General features: G+C 39.5%; 1 protein-coding gene across 6 annotated transcripts in view; it reads right to left on the bottom strand.

The window, feature by feature from the left end:
- LOC138693124 (zinc finger protein 235-like) overlaps positions 1-16490 on the bottom strand; it is an 80590-nt gene that overhangs the window by 20580 nt on the left and 43520 nt on the right. For 2 of the 6 annotated variants that reach the window (XM_069816767.1, XM_069816768.1), the window contains one exon: positions 11567-15162. The exons of 1 other annotated variant lie outside the window; for it this stretch is intronic. In XM_069816767.1, the coding sequence (XP_069672868.1) occupies positions 14094-15162 (1069 nt within the window). In that variant the 3' untranslated portion in view covers positions 11567-14093. Of the gene's footprint in view, positions 1-11566; positions 15163-16490 lie in introns of those variants that run through there. 3 more of the 6 variants (XM_069816766.1, XR_011330231.1, XR_011330230.1) reach the window with 3 other exon arrangements.

Below are 16490 nucleotides of genomic sequence, written 5' to 3'. Positions count from 1 at the left end.
GTAATTTGACGGCTGCAACCTATTTTTTATTTCTCTCCAGGCAGGCTCACCTCTGTATGTTTTGAACAGTGCGCGTAATCGAATTCGCGTTCTCCGGTCCGTGAGTGTGTCCCATTTTAATGGTGAATTATTACGACAATACTTGAGAGCCCGTTTTTGAATCTTTTCCAGTGTCTTAATATGTTCTTATTTGTAAATAGTATCTGTAATAGTTCAAATAAAGAAATGTGAGAAGTAACTTATGTTACAGGTTGAGTTTCATAGCAGTCAGGTCAGTCATTGTCGAATGATTCAGTATCCTATAATGAAATAGGGTTAAATAATAAGTACAAAATAAAGATGTCCGAATTTAATAAAACGATTTATAATGCAAAAATGTTCGAAACGAAACTTTACGGTATACTACTTAAATACTAGCAACAATCAAATTCAACACCAGCAGTGAATTGAAATTCCTGAGCAGTTACTCAACAATGGAACAAATGAATTTTTAATTCTCGGAAAATTGTTGGAGTTACACATTTTTATTTCTAACAGTATTAGTGGCTCTTGACTTAACGCAGTAAGGTTAGTAGTGAAACATGGCCTAAATAATTATGTCTCAGAAAGATCATCATTGCAGCATTATCGTGGATATTTATATCACAAGCTCTCTCATAACAAAATGTATTGGCATTGTGTACCAAGGAATGCACAAATTATAACAATTTTATGGGCTGGGACTGAGGCACATTTGCATGAAGGGAATGCTGTAGATGCAGCTAGAATAGAAACAGTGACAGCAATAAAGGGGAAAGCTATCGAGCACTCAAATGAACAACCAGAGCATGTTGTGGGTTCTGTTTTGAACGACATCCAGGATGAAGAATTTTCTTATAGTTTAGCAAATCACAATAACCTCAGAAGAACTGCCAGTAGAGCTCAGAATCGGCACAGACCAGTAACGACTAACGTGCAGTCGCTGTAGGATTTAAGGCCCATTCACAATGCAAATTAAACATAAACATAACGTAAGCATAAAACCTTGTGTCCATGTTGGTTAGTTAATGAAAGCATTCACAATGAATTACATAAGCATAAACTTAATCTTAATCATAAGACGTTAACATGAAAGTTCGCAAACTCCAAACTTTCATGCTTATGTTTATGCGATTTGGAAACAGTACACAAGCGGAGAGCGTGTTTTCACTTTTTGTTTAACATCTCATGGGCTTTGCCTACAGGCAATATTTTGATCTATTGGCCGTGATGATAGCTAGGCGCGCAACATGGAATCATATGACGAAAAGTTGATTATTTTACATCTCCGTTTCTTTGATTTCAAGTGTTGAAAGCCATATACTGATGCCATTGTAGTTATTAGAAACATAAATTGAATAGCTACATCGTCAGTCATTGTGCAATTCTCCATTTTTATGTAATATATTCTGTAGTTTTGTTGATTCGGTATGTTTGTTTCCACTCACGTGTTATGTTTACGTTATGTTTAATTTTCATTGTGAATGGGCCTTGGCTACTTAAGTTCGTGGCATTTGTTTATGTGCTTATGTTAATGTTTACGTTATGTTTAATTTTCATTGTGAATGAGCCTTAAGTGTTGCAACATCCATATACATACACTACCAGAAGTGAAGAGTTTCTAATTTTGTATTCGAATGTGGGTAATCCTAAAAGAATTTTGATACTTGCCACAGCGAGAAACATTCAAATTCTTAGTAAAAGTAGTATTATATTATTACTGACGGCACTTTCAAATGTATACCAAGGATATTCATGCAATTGTTTGCAGTTCATGGATAATTGGAAGAGTTTACTTTCCCATTACTGTTCACATTGACGACACGAAAAACTGAAAATACGTATTTCTGAATATATGAAGAAATAAAATATTTTTCTCTGAGAAACGCAATACAATTGAACTCAGAAATAATTATGATGGATAACATCAATGCAGTCTGGCGTTCTTTAAATGCTACGACAGTGAAGGGGTGTCTTTTCCACTGGACACAATCTCTGTATCAAAAACCTTGTGAACCAAGGTCTGAGAGAAGCCTATATAAGTTAGACCATGAGCACGTAATAATGGAGGTATGGTTCTACTATTTGTGCCTCTAGATGACACAGAAGAAACATTTTAACAACTATACGATGATCTACCAGATGCAGTTCTTGAGAGTTCTTGACCACACATACCTGCGAGGAAGAAAAGCTGTTCGGAGAAAAACTATTCGAGCTTCATTTCCACCATCCACATAGGATGTTAATGAGACATTAGGAAATGGAGAAGAACGAACCAGCAATGGTGTGGAAAGCTTTTGTCCTAAATTTCAACGAATGTTAGCAGTCCGACGTTTAATTGAAAATTTAAAAAATAAAGAACACGATAATGAAAACGTTATTGTTCAAGTTCGAGGAGGACAGAGGCAAGTCAGACTGCTGCACAGTTGTTCAAAATCCATATTTAGGGAGGACAAAAGTAGAAAAATGACGTCAAAAATTAAATAAAACCGTTACATTATTTTTTCTACATAATTGAGTAACACTCAATCGATTATTTTAATCAGCGGAGGTGGCTGCAGAACGAGATAAGAAGCCAGTAACATGCCACATTTCGCCATTCAGCATTCTTACTTAGCAAGTGCCGCGAGTCTCCCGTTTTCTTTGTGCTGTAATTCTGTTGTAAGTGGTCAATTCCCTCCATATTTGGTATCAATATGTCAAGTAATTCTTTAGGTATGTAACATTGTCTTTTTGTTGCATTTAATGTTGTTATAGCATGTCAAATTAGCATGAATGGAGACGGGACAAAATATAAATATAACCATGAGTGTGGTGCGCAGATTTGCGGAAGTAATCAAAATGTTAAATGTTATGTTTTATTTAACGACGCTCGCAACTGCAGAGGTTATATCAGCGTCGCCGGATGTGCCGGAATTTTGTCCCGCAGGAGTTCTTTTACATGCCAGTAAATCTACTGACATGAGCCTGTCGCATTTAAGCACACTTAAATGCCATCGACCTGGCCCGGGATCGAACCCGCAACCTTGGGCATAGAAGGCCAGCACTGTACCAACTTGCCAACCAGGTCGACGAAGTAATCAATTATGCGCACTATTCTTTCTAAGTGCAGTAGTGCAATTTTTCTCGACTGCAGTTATTTAAATATCTGAGAGCCGAACCTGCTTCCGAAGTGCAATTCATGGAATGCAAGGTGACAACTTGTTAATTATGTATCAAATAAGCTTCCCGAGTACCCAAAAAATGCAATAGTAGATGGATGGATGGCTAGATAGATGGATGGACAGACAGACATAGGTAGGTAGGTAGGTAGGTAGGTAGATGGATGGATGGATGAATGGATGGAACGATGGCTCGATGGACGGACAGACAGATAGATAATTTAATGTCATTCAGCAAATATACAGCCCCTAGACAACGTGAAAATATAAATATACAATACATGGCCTACAATAATATGAATAGATAAAAAGATAGAGATAAGGAATCCCTGTAACATGCCATGAAGGCACTTGGGGGGGCATGGAGGTAGAGCCCCATGCTTTCCATGACCTCGGCACTAGAATGAGGTGGTGTGGTCGGCACTACACTCTGACTGCTTTTTACGCCCGGGAAAGACCCAGTACTCAATTTTATAGGAGGCTGAGAGAACCTCGGGGCCGTTCTGAAAGTTTGACAACGAGAAAAAATCCTGTCACCACCTGGGATCGAACCCCGGACCTTCCAGTCCGTAGCCTGTTGATAATATGAATAGATATTGAAATAAAATCAAAATAAATATACAATTACTAGACAATTACAGAAACAGATTAAAAGTGTTAAAAGAGATGGTATAAGATCAGATTAAAATGTACAAATGTGTCAATTCACATTAGGTTAAAACAATAGTACCAGTATCTAAAACGTAATATTGCTAAACTCATTGGCACTGTAGAGTGGATTTGCCATCAATGCCTTTCTCACTAGCCTTCTGAAAGTAAAGTATAACTTATTTCTTATATTCATGGGTAAAGAGTTACAAAGTTTACAGGGGCGTATATTTCGGGTGTTCAAGGTGTGCGCTGGACATCCTGTAAATTCGGTAATCTAATATTTTATTTTAAGTTGTTTTATATAATGCAATAATAATTTTAATTTATATCATTTTAAATGCGTGGCAATCTCATTGGAAGTTGACGTATATAGTTCAAGACTAATTTTAATTTATTACCATTTAAATATTTTAAATGGCTGCTGGTTGAATGTGCACACCATCCCCAGAACGGCTTTTGTTTTATAATGTAGGCTACGCTCTGTCTGACGAAGTGGGATGAGTTCTGGTCTGGTTGTCCTGTCCGTACAAAAGAACATCCCCTGCTGAGAGTTACTGCTATAATTCTCTGCACGCGCAAGGTGGCATGGTGAGGATACTCGCTTCTCTCAAGCTCGCAGGTCGTCCTGTATACAGGCAGGTCATCTTCTCAATTGTAGAGTTACAAAATATTATGTTTGACGTGTGTGTTTACTGTTTGTGTGAGTGGTGTTTACTGTTTGTATGAGTGAATTTACTATGTAGTTGAGGAATATTGAAAAATGTATGGTAGGTAAAGTTACTCGAGCGGCTATGCATTGATGTGGACTGTTAACGTTGATAACAGAGGAAAAGGTATTTTGCGGAGTAGGAGGGCACAACATGCGATGGCACAAATACCGGCAAGGTGATCGTACCGGTGAACGTAGTATCCCGAGATACTCAGGGTGTTTTCAGGCCGGAGGTGTGTCTCCTGCAGACATAAAATAGGACAGACATTGGAAGAGAGCACATAGAATGGACTGAGGGAACAGAGAGTGGACTGAGATGTCAGAGTTGGCTGAGAGGACAGAGAGTGGACTGAGAGCACACAGAGTGGACTGAGAGCACACAGAGTCGACTGAGGACAGAGACTGTAGTGACAGGACAGAGATTGGACTGAGAGTACATAGAGTGGACCGAGACAGAGAATGGACTGGTAGGACAGAGAGCATAGTGAAGGACAGATTGGACTGAGAGCACATAGAATGGACCGAGACAGAGAATGGACTGGTAGGACAGAGAGCATAGTGAAGTACAGAGATTGGACTGAGACAGAGAATGGACTGGTAGGACAGAGAGCGTAGTGAAGGACAGAGATTGGACTGAGAGCACATAGATGGACCGAGACAGAGAATGGACTGGTAGGACAGAGAGCATAGTGAAGGACAGATTGGACTGAGAGCACATAGAGTGGACCGAGACAGAGAATGGACTGGTAGGACAGAGAGCGTAGTGAAGGACAGAGATTGGACTGAGAGCACATAGATGGACCGAGACAGAGAATGGACTGGTAGGACAGAGAGCATAGTGAAGGACAGATTGGACTGAGAGCACATAGAGTGGACCGAGACAGAGAATGGACTGGTAGGACAGAGAGCGTAGTGAAGGACAGAGATTGGACTGAGAGCACATAGATGGACCGAGACAGAGAATGGACTGGTAGGACAGAGAGCATAGTGAAGGACAGATTGGACTGAGAGCACATAGAGTGGACCGAGACAGAGAATGGACTGGTAGGACAGAGAGCGTAGTGAAGGACAGAGATTGGACTGAGAGCACATAGATGGACCGAGACAGAGAATGGACTGGTAGGACAGAGAGCATAGTGAAGGACAGATTGGACTGAGAGCACATAGAGTGGACCGAGACAGAGAATGGACTGGTAGGACAGAGAGCGTAGTGAAGGACAGATTGGACTGAGAACACATAGAGTGGACCGAGACAGAGAATAGACTGGTAGGACAGAGAGCGCAGTGGAGGACAGATTGGACTGAGAGCACATAGAGTGGACCGAGACAGAGAATGGACTGGTAGGACAGAGAGCGTAGTGAAGGACAGATTGGACTGAGAGCACTTAGAGTGGACCGAGACAGAGAATGGACTGGTAGGACAGAGAGCGCAGTGAAGGACAGATTGGACTGAGAGCACATAGAGTGGACCGAGACAGAGAATGGACTGGTAGGACAGAGAGCGTAGTGAAGGACAGATTGGACTGAGAGCACATAGAGTGGACCGAGACAGAGAATGGACTGGTAGGACAGAGAGCATAGTGAAGGACAGATTGGACTGAGAGCACATAGAGTGGACCGAGACAGAGAATGGACTGGTAGGACAGAGAGCATAGTGAAGGACAGAGATTGGACTGAGAGCACATAGAGTGGACCGAGACAGAGAATGGACTGGTAGGACGGAGAGCATAGTGAAGGACAGAGATTGGACTGAGAGCACATAGAGTGGACCGAGACAGAGAATGGACTGGTAGGACAGAGAGCATAGTGAAGGACAGATTGGACTGAGAGCACATAGAATGGACCGAGACAGAGAATGGACTGGTAGGACAGAGAGCATAGTGAAGGACAGATTGGACTGAGAGCACATAGAGTGGACCGAGACAGAGAATGGACTGGTAGGACAGAGAGCATAGTGAAGGACAGAGATTGGACTGAGAGCACATAGAGTGGACCGAGACAGAGAATGGACTGGTAGGACAGAGAGCATAGTGAAGGACAGAGATTGGACTGAGAGCACATAGAGTGGACCGAGACAGAGAATGGACTGGCAGGACAGAGAGCGTAGTGAAGGACAGAGATTGGACTGAGAGCACATAGAGTGGACCGAGACAGAGAATGGACTGGTAGGACAGAGAACATAGTGAAGGACAGATTGGACTGAGAGCACATAGAGTGGACCGAGACAGAGAATGGACTGGTAGGACAGAGAGCGTAGTGAAGGACAGAGATTGGACTGAGAGCACATAGAGTGGACCGAGACAGAGAATGGACTGGTAGGACAGAGAGCATAGTGAAGGACAGATTGTACTGAGAGCACATAGAGTGGACAGAGACAGAGAATGGACTGGTAGGACAGAGAGCGTAGTGAAGGACAGAGATTGGACTGAGAGCACATAGAGTGGACCGAGACAGAGAATGGACTGGTAGGACAGAGAGCATAGTGAAGGACAGATTGGACTGAGAGCACATAGAATGGACCGAGACAGAGAATGGACTGGTAGGACAGAGAGCGTAGTGAAGGGCAGATTGGACTGAGAACACATAGAGTGGACCGAGACAGAAAATAGACTGGTAGGACAGAGAGCATAGTGAAGGACAGAGATTGGACTGAGAGCACATAGAGTGGACCGAGACAGAGAATGGACTGGTAGGACAGAGAGCATAGTGAAGGACAGAGATTGGACTGAGAGCACATAGAGTGGACCGAGACAGAGAATGGACTGGTAGGACAGAGAGCGTAGTGAAGGACAGAGATTGGACTGAGAGCACATAGAGTGGACCGAGACAGAGAATGGACTGGTAGGACAGAGAGCATAGTGAAGGACAGATTGGACTGAGAGCACATAGAATGGACCGAGACAGAGAATGGACTGGCAGGACAGAGAGCGTAGTGAAGGACAGAGATTGGACTGAGAGCACATAGAGTGGACCGAGACAGAGAATGGACTGGTAGGACAGAGAGCATAGTGAAGGACAGATTGGACTGAGAGCACATAGAATGGACAGAGACAGAGAATGGACTGGTAGGACAGAGAGCATAGTGAAGGACAGATTGGACTGAGAGCACATAGAGTGGACCGAGACAGAGAATGGAGTGGTAGGACAGAGAGCGTAGTGAAGGACAGAGATAGGACTGAGAGCACATAGAGTGGACCGAGACAGAATGGACTGGTACGACAGAGCATAGTGAAGGACAGATTGGACTGAGAGCACATAGATTGGACCGAGACAGAGAATGGACTGGTAGGACAGAGCAAAGTGAAGGACAGATTGGACTGAGAGCACATAGAATGGACCGAGACAGAGAATGGACTGGTAGGACAGAGATTGGACCGAGAGCACATAGATTGGACTGAGACAGAGAATGGACTGGTAGGACAGAGAACGTAGTGAAGGACAGAGATTGGACTGAGAGCACATAGAGTCGACTGAGAGGACATAGAGTGGACTGAGACAGAGAATGGACTGGTAGGACAGAGAGCGTAGTCACAGGACAGAGATTGACTGAGGGCACACAGAGTGGACTGAGAGGTCAGAGAGTGGACTGAGAGGACAGAGAGTGGACTGAGAGCACACAGAGTGGACTGAGAGCACACAGAGTGGACTGAGATGACAGAGAGTGGACTGAGAGCACACATAGTGGACTGAGAGGACAGTAAGATTAATCCAGTGTCCATCACCACATCCCACCTTCCTCAAATATATTTTAATATTATCCTCCTATCTATGTCTCGACTTCCCTAAAGGTCTTTTTCCTTCCGGCCTCCCAACTAACAGTCTATATGTATCTATGGATTCGCCCATGCGTGCTACATGTCCTGCCCATCTCAACCGTCTGGATTTAATGTTCCTAATTATGTCAGGTGAAGGATACAATGCGTGCAGTTGTTTCTCTATTCTCCTGTAACGTCATCTCTCTTAGCCCCAAATATTCTCCTAAGAACTTTATTCTCAAACACTCTTAACCCCTGTTCCTCTTTCAAAGTGATATTCAAAGTTTCACAACCATACAGAACAACCGGTAATATAACTGTTTTTATAAATTCTAACTTCTTTGGCAGCAGACTGGATGACAAAAGAATGTCAACTGAATAATAACAGGCATTTCCCATATTTATTTTGCGTTTAATTTTCTCCTGAGTATCATTTATATTTGTTACTGTTGCTCGAAGATATTTGAATTATTTCACCTCTTCGAAGGATAAATTTCCCATTTTTTTTATTTTAATTTTGTCTTTTTTAGATACTGAACTTCAAATTCTGTTTTACAGATCTTCTTCCAAATTCTACCGACAAAAAATTTATAATTAGTCTCTCTTTCCTGCCACATGAATGGGAATAAAGTTTCTTCTCTTCTTTCTTCTAAATTCGCTCGAGCAATCAACTGTGTCATCATTTACAGTTGAAAAGGCATTGGTTTCAACTTCTTCCGTTTCTGAACTTCATTCATCATATTTCTCTTCTCGCTCAACATTCTTTTTCTTTCGCGTGCCTTCGTTTTCGGGATTATGAGTTATTCTTTTCCTGAGAGGAGCATAATTTAGCTTTGTTGGAGTTCGTCTCTTGAATTTTAATTTGTTGCGTGGCATTTTTACTGAAGCTGAAACGCCATAAAAGTCATTGCTAAATACTATTTTTCATTATTCATAAGAGTAACTTCTTTACAAAATTATTTAAAATCTAAGAGGTCCGCCTGAAGACAGTTGTGCCCAGGTAGACGTCAATAGGTATATTAGGAACCAGTAAAATAAGTTTCAAGACTGAGGTACCGAAAACAAGCAAATGGATAAATCGCAATATAGCGAACGCCAGTAGGGGAAGTTATCCCCACCCACATGAAATGTGCATTCGACACAACACTCGCCTATCACGTAGAGTGTCTGGTGAGCTAGTAGGGGAAAAGTGGAAGGGGTCGTGGGCGGAGCTCCTACGTTCGCTATATTGCGATTTGCCCCAAGCAAATAACCACATGGATGCTTAGCTAGAATAAGAGGGTTTAAAAATATGGATACAAGTTTTTATATATCTTGATTACACAACTTTTAACACTGTATCACTTCGGAATATATATGGTAAGACTTTCCTATGTTAAATTTCAACGTACCTCGTTTACATGTTTCGACCTATTTATGGGTCATCTTCAGAACTGGTCGTTGTTGGTCTTGGCGCCACTTGTTCTGTTTTCTGTGAGGGTGTGTTCCTGTGGTATAGTGTAGAATCAAAAAGAGTGTGTGTTTTGAAGTTGAGTTGTGTGTTGAGAATTTCGTTGGGGTGTGTTTTTGTGTGTCTGTATATTTCATATTGTTCTAGCGTGTTTCGTTTCTGGCTTTTTGGTTGGATGTGTAGTATTTCCATGTCTGTGTTGATGTCTCTGTGGGTGTGGTTAGCATTTGTGATGTGTTCTTTGTAACTTGTTTGAAACGATGTGCCTGACTGTCCTAAGTAGAAGTTGTTGCAGGTGTTACATTTGAGTTTGTATACGCCTGTGTGGTTGTATTTGTTTGTTTGTGTGTTGAGAGGTTTTTGTAGATTGTTATTTGTTCTGTATGCGATGATGTAATTTAATTTCTTGAATGAGGTTGCAATTTTGTGTGTCTTTTTGTTTTCGTATGTGTGATGTATTTTTTGTGTTCTTGTGTTTGTGTTGTATTCTTCTGTTTTTTGTGATTGTTTTGTCTTACGTATTATGTTGTCTATTATGTTAGGGTTGTATCCGTTTTCTTGTGCTATGTAAGTTATTTGATTGTGTTTAATTCTTCGTTGTAATCTTGTTGGTTCATTGATATCAGCATTGAGAGAAAAAAAAATTTAATCGTGTATGTGAAGAATTGATTTAAAATATTTCATTCATTTGAAAATTACTTAAGTTTTAAGATCTAAAACACATTTTTTTACATAAAATCTTTCCAGACAGCTTCAACAAAAAGTAGGCTAAATCATTGACAGTACAGCTGAATGATGAAATTAAAGTGGTCAACTGCGAAAACAAAAATTCCACCACATAACCTTCAAATTAAACCAAAGGTACAACAGCTTACCCTACTGCTAAAATTATTCGCTGTATGAATTCAAGGAGTGGTAATCCAGGTTCAACTTTTCTGTACAATAACCACATATTGACTGCAGCTGCATTCAAGCAAAATCTGAAAACGGGCCATAATGTTGGTCAAACAAATCTATGTTATCCACACTGTTGCAGACGTGAGCGAGAGTCGGCTGTTGTATGGAAACGTGCTTATTTGCACTCCAGCACTGACAGTGTCCGTAAATAAAACAAAATAATGTTATCATATCATCCATTATGTTCGTTGCTATCATAGCTTGTGGTGCCATCTAACCAGAGTAATATTTTTATTTGAAGACTGTAACGCATGGATGGTTCCTCTTTGTTTCTTTGCCAAATCATTCAAGGATGCTTTCTTACTTCTAGCTTGCCTAATTGCACCAATGACTCATATATAGTGACTCGACAATGAAACCAGCAAGTCTGTAGAATTGAAGTAATTGTCTATGTAGACGGAGCTATGTGGTGGCACAAAACTGACACACTTTTTTCTCTCACTGACGAACCAATGGTCTTCCCCTCTATGTGGTCGCCTTTCCGAGTATATAGCGAAAATTTTACCAGGTAACGTTCAGGTATGTAAAGACACCAAAATTTATAACCAAATCCGATGGGTTCCCCTCTAGTGGAATGTTCCATTGCATTATTGCCACAATATGGCTCCACTGTGTTATCTCAGGAATATGACAATCCTAACGATTGTATAATTTTTTTTAATTGTTATTTTGAAGACTTATCAATGGCCTCATTTTATAAATATTGTCGGTTTTTTCAATAAGGAAATTGTCGTTGAAATGCTGATATCTATGATTCTCCTCAAATCTGTTTCTTAGCATCGAATTGCTTATTAGAAAATTGTGAGTGTCTCGTGTAGTTTCCCAATACATTCTTCGATTCGGAATTTTGACATATCCCGAAAGCTGTAGTATAGCAAAATAACCATGAATAGATAAATGGACATCAGTACAATCTTTAGAAAATGCATATTTCAGTTTGTTTAGAAATGTGTGCTCAAATATCTACGTGAAACATTTTGAATAATGCAATTGGTGTAGTCTCATTTAGTTTGATGTGATCGGATATTTTCAGAACAACTTTTACAGAGGTCAAACACCAGTCATTTGACATAATTTTCTTTGGCGTTACTTCTGCCTCTAACCATTCAATTTCGTATAGTATTCTTAACTATGACGGAAATATCATTACTTACTGGTACGCTTTAAAGATGGTGGCTCTAGTCCTCTTCTTACTCACCTTATTGAGCTAGAGTATCTCTTCCCAAGTCCATGATTTGCGTCATCATGGTCACTGTCCAAACCATCTTTCGGTGGAATGAAATCTATCTCAGCTTCAAAACTCTTGTCTATATTTATACAAATTTCGCCATTATCTTCATCATTCATTTCGTACAGCCATTACAATATATTTCAATTATAAACAATTTCGGCATAGAATTTAATGATAAACGAACAGTAGATCAAATCATGTTTCTTACACATAAAACAACCAGTTCATACTCAAATTAAATAATTTGCATAAGTAGTATCACAGAAATAGAAATTTGTATAGCTTACTTCGTAGTCATTGTAGTACAGTAACAATATTGTTGGAAACAGGTAAACATCCATTCCCCGCAAATTGCAAATACATGAAAAGCAGTTGTGCCAACCGGTACTACATCCATCACTTATAAAAACATATACCACATTTACAACCAGAATGTATCCGTTTCCTGTGATGCAATTTCAATATGGCCGCTACACTGTGTATGATATTCCATACCGTGGTCGTTAATGAATTAAGAAAGGCTTATTCTTGAGTGAATAATCATAGGTTCTATGTAAGAGCTCAAGAAAAATATCTGTTTGCATATTCATATTCATTTTGTTCACTCATTATACTGAGTACAGAATAGTTCACATAGCTCGTTATATTTCGTAGTCTTGAATTTGAATAATATTTTTCATGTATCGAATGAGTGCGAATAAGAAATAACATGATAAATATGTAAACTTATGACTGATAAGTACATTGCATGATTAAACGTGTTTCCTAGAAAAAAAAAATTTACTTGGCCCATAATGTATTTAAAGTCAATTGTTCTCGACCGCACGGTTTGCTAGTGGCTATAATGCTGGACTTTGGATTCGATTTCTGATGTACTTGGGCAAGTCCGCAGTCCAGGTAACACAGGAGTTTTCTCTGGGAGCCCCGTTTCCACTGTGGCATCCATAAATCTCCATAAATCAACCCATCTCATCGCGGATGTAGCGTAGACCAGCCAGCTATGGCGCATCCTGGACGACGACTCTGTCGGTAAATTAGTCTAAATATTGGTGAATGACGTAAGTTAAAGAAAAATAAAAAAAAAGCTCTGGTCTTTCTTCTGATAGGGGTGGGATGTCGGCAGGCCATTTTGTACCACTATCACGAGAAAATCCAGTGGGAGTGTGAGAGTCTGTTGATCATGTGAAACCAGTTCCTATTCAGTGCAATTTTTATCAAACTGATAGTGATGATCGTCGTTCATTTAGAAAACAAACTAATAACGATAACACAATATGGCTGAAAAAATATAGAGTATTTGGCAATTTCTGACAAATAATGATGCAATTGCAATTAATTTAGTATTGTTAGAACAGGGACGTACATATATAGACTGTCAAGAGATATCTTCCTCGAAATTGGAACCTTCAAGACGGCTATGTTGTAATCAATTAACTTAGATTTAAATATAATCTTAATGAAGTGTGTTTTGGAACTAATTTTAAGTTGATTACTTACTTACTTACTGGCTTTTAAGGAACCCGGAGGTTCATTGCCGCCCTCACATAAGCCCGCCATTGGTCCCTATCCTGAGCAAGATTAATCCAGTCCCTACCATCATATCCCACCTCCCTCAAATCCATTTTAATATTATCTTCCCATCTACGTCTCGGCGTCCCCAAAGGTCTTTTCCCCTCTGGCCTCCCAACTAACACTCTATATGCATTTCTGGATTCGCCCATACGTGCCACATGCCCTGTCCATCTCAAACGTCTGGATTTAATGTTCCTAATTATGTCAGGTGAAGGATACAATGCGTGCAGCTCTGTGTTGTGTAACTTTTTCCATTCTCCTGTAAGTTCATCCCTCTTAGCCCCAAATATTTTCCTAAGAACCTTATTGTCAAAAATAGCTGGATTATGTTGATTAGCTTGGAGAATGTAGTAACCAATATTATTTATAAGGAAAGTTGTATCTCAGTACTAGAAAAATAAGTCCTAAATCTATCTGCAATTCAAAATGCTTAAGCATTATTAATGCCTCGAAACTTAGTTCGAGTCCTCAAATTTTCTGCGAGAAATTTACCAGAAACATCAAATTTGAAAAGCTTGTCGCCTATATACCACCGTTCTTGGTGTCTCAGGCTACCCGACTGCCAGAAACATAACCCACCAACATCAAATTACAAAGATTTCTTGCCCGTGTGCAGACGTTCATGGCTTTTTAGATTACACAACTTCGAGAAGCACTTACCACAAACATCGCATTTGAAAGGTTTCTCCCCTGTGTGCCGGCGTTTATGGTTTCTTAGGTTACACGATTGCGAGAAGCACATCTCACATACGTCACATTTAAAAGGTTTCTCGCCTGTGTGGATACGTACATGGGTTTTTACACTACATAACTTAGAAAAATGTTTACCGCATACATCACAGTTGAAAGGTTTCTCACCTGTGTGTATGGGTTCATGTCTTTTTAAGCTACTAGAATGCGAGAAACACGTACCACAAACATTACATTTGAAAGGTTTCTCGCCTGTATGCAGGCGTTCATGACGTGATAGGTTACTCGGTTTCGAAAAACACTTACTACAAACATCACATTTGAAAGGTTTCTCACCTGTGTGTATGAGTTCATGTCTTTTTAAGCTACTAGAGTGCGAGAAACACATACCACAAACATTACATTTGATACTTTCCTCGCCTGTGTGGATGCGTACATGGGTTTTTAGACTACACAACTTCCAAAACTGTTTACCACATAAATCACAGATGAAAGGTTTGTCATCTGTGTGTATGGGTTCATGTCTTTTTAAGCTACTCGAGTGCGAGAAACACATACCACAAACATTACATGTGAAAGGTTTCACGCCTGTATGCAGGCGTTTATGACGTTTTAGGTTACTCGGATTAGAAAAACACTTACCACACAAATCACATTTGAAAAGTTTCTCATCTGTGTGCCGGCGTTGGTGGGTTTTTAGGTTACACGACTGCGAGAAACACTTACCACAAACACCACATTTGAAAGGTTTGTTGCGTATGTGCTTGCGTAAATGCATGTTTAGTTTTGCCGAATTCGAGAGACATATTTTAGACGCTTGGAATTCTAATTGCATCTCATCTTCACGAATCCGCACAGGTGTTCCCGAGAAAACTGAATTCTTTGGAATTTCATACATAGTCTCCATCGCTTCATGTGCAATACCTCCGAACTCTGATGATACAGTGTTTTCATTGGTAGCGGCAATCCTGACGAAAATATTACCATAAGTCTATAAAATAGTCGCGACGAATATATATTCAATTATTGAATACTGAAACTACAACAAGCCTACTTCACTAGGAGGTATATTACAATTAGAGATACATGCCTGTAAATAATTTATTGAGAAATGTTGGAAGTACGAAAATTGTCTCAATATTTCGATCTTCACTGATACAACAAATTTTATGAGGAAAACATCATGTCTGTCAACTCCTAGTTGACTTCTTTCCTTAAGTAACTTCTCTGTGCAAAGTCACCTGCCATTTCGGTTCGCATGGACACAATTACTATTTTTAAAGCAATATATTTATAATCAAGTGTAAAATTGATTAACATTTGAAAATTCTTAAAACCAAATGATATTATCGGAAAATACAGGTGACTTTGGAAAAAATTATTTCAATAGGAACTGTATATTTATAATTTAAAGATAAAACAGAAATTAATGTTGGGAGGTCCATAAAAGCAACTGAAATTACATTCTCGTTCTGAGAAAGAGGAAAACAAGTGTATGAAAATTCATGAGCATTAGCTTAGGCGAAGTATATGCTATACAAAAATTATTTACCATTCCTTTACGATTTTTGCAGCTCATCGTCTAATTTTGTGCGACTGTTTCCAAATATGAATTGAAAATGTGATATAACTTATTTTATGTTTTATTCTTATGATATATAAAATATTTTTATATAGTTTGTTTATTTTCTCACTTTAAAATTAGGAAAAATGGCAGAGGAACATTCGCTCATGACAAAATTTCTACTGCTGTAATGTGGAATTTCGTATTTATTATTTTGTGAATGTTAAGCTATAGGTTAACAACTGGGAAAACTCCGTTGTACGAGGTTACTAAATCTTACTGGTCCGATGAAGGTGGAGTTGCAATTTCCCTCCATTAATCTGAACGGATTGACAAGTCATTGATGTATCACTGCTATCAGTTAAACATTCTCCTAACGAAATTATTCTGTCAGTTTCACTGTCTATTAGATTAGCAGTAGAAAAATATTGTTCTTTGTTATTTTTAATGTGCTCAACACATTTCTTCCTCTTGTCTTTCTGATATTCTGCGGCGACACAATCATTCCTTTACATTAAGTGGGGAACCAATTTCTGTTACAAAAATCCAATTGAAAAGACCGGAGACAACTGACTAAAGATTTTAGTCTGTCCCTTTAAGTAAATGAAATCAATCAAAACAATAAATCCTCATTTTTAAAGCATGGTTGGGTTTGAAGGTAAATAATATTTATGTATGTGCTACTTATGAACCGCAAGGAGTCAGACATAAACTTAACAAGTGATGACATCT

This window comes from Periplaneta americana, chromosome 17 (genome assembly GCF_040183065.1).
Source record: "Periplaneta americana isolate PAMFEO1 chromosome 17, P.americana_PAMFEO1_priV1, whole genome shotgun sequence".
Classification (NCBI taxonomy): Eukaryota; Metazoa; Arthropoda; class Insecta; order Blattodea; family Blattidae; genus Periplaneta; species Periplaneta americana.
Note: the sequence above shows the minus strand (reverse complement) of the source record. Positions and strands in the feature narration are given on the sequence as shown.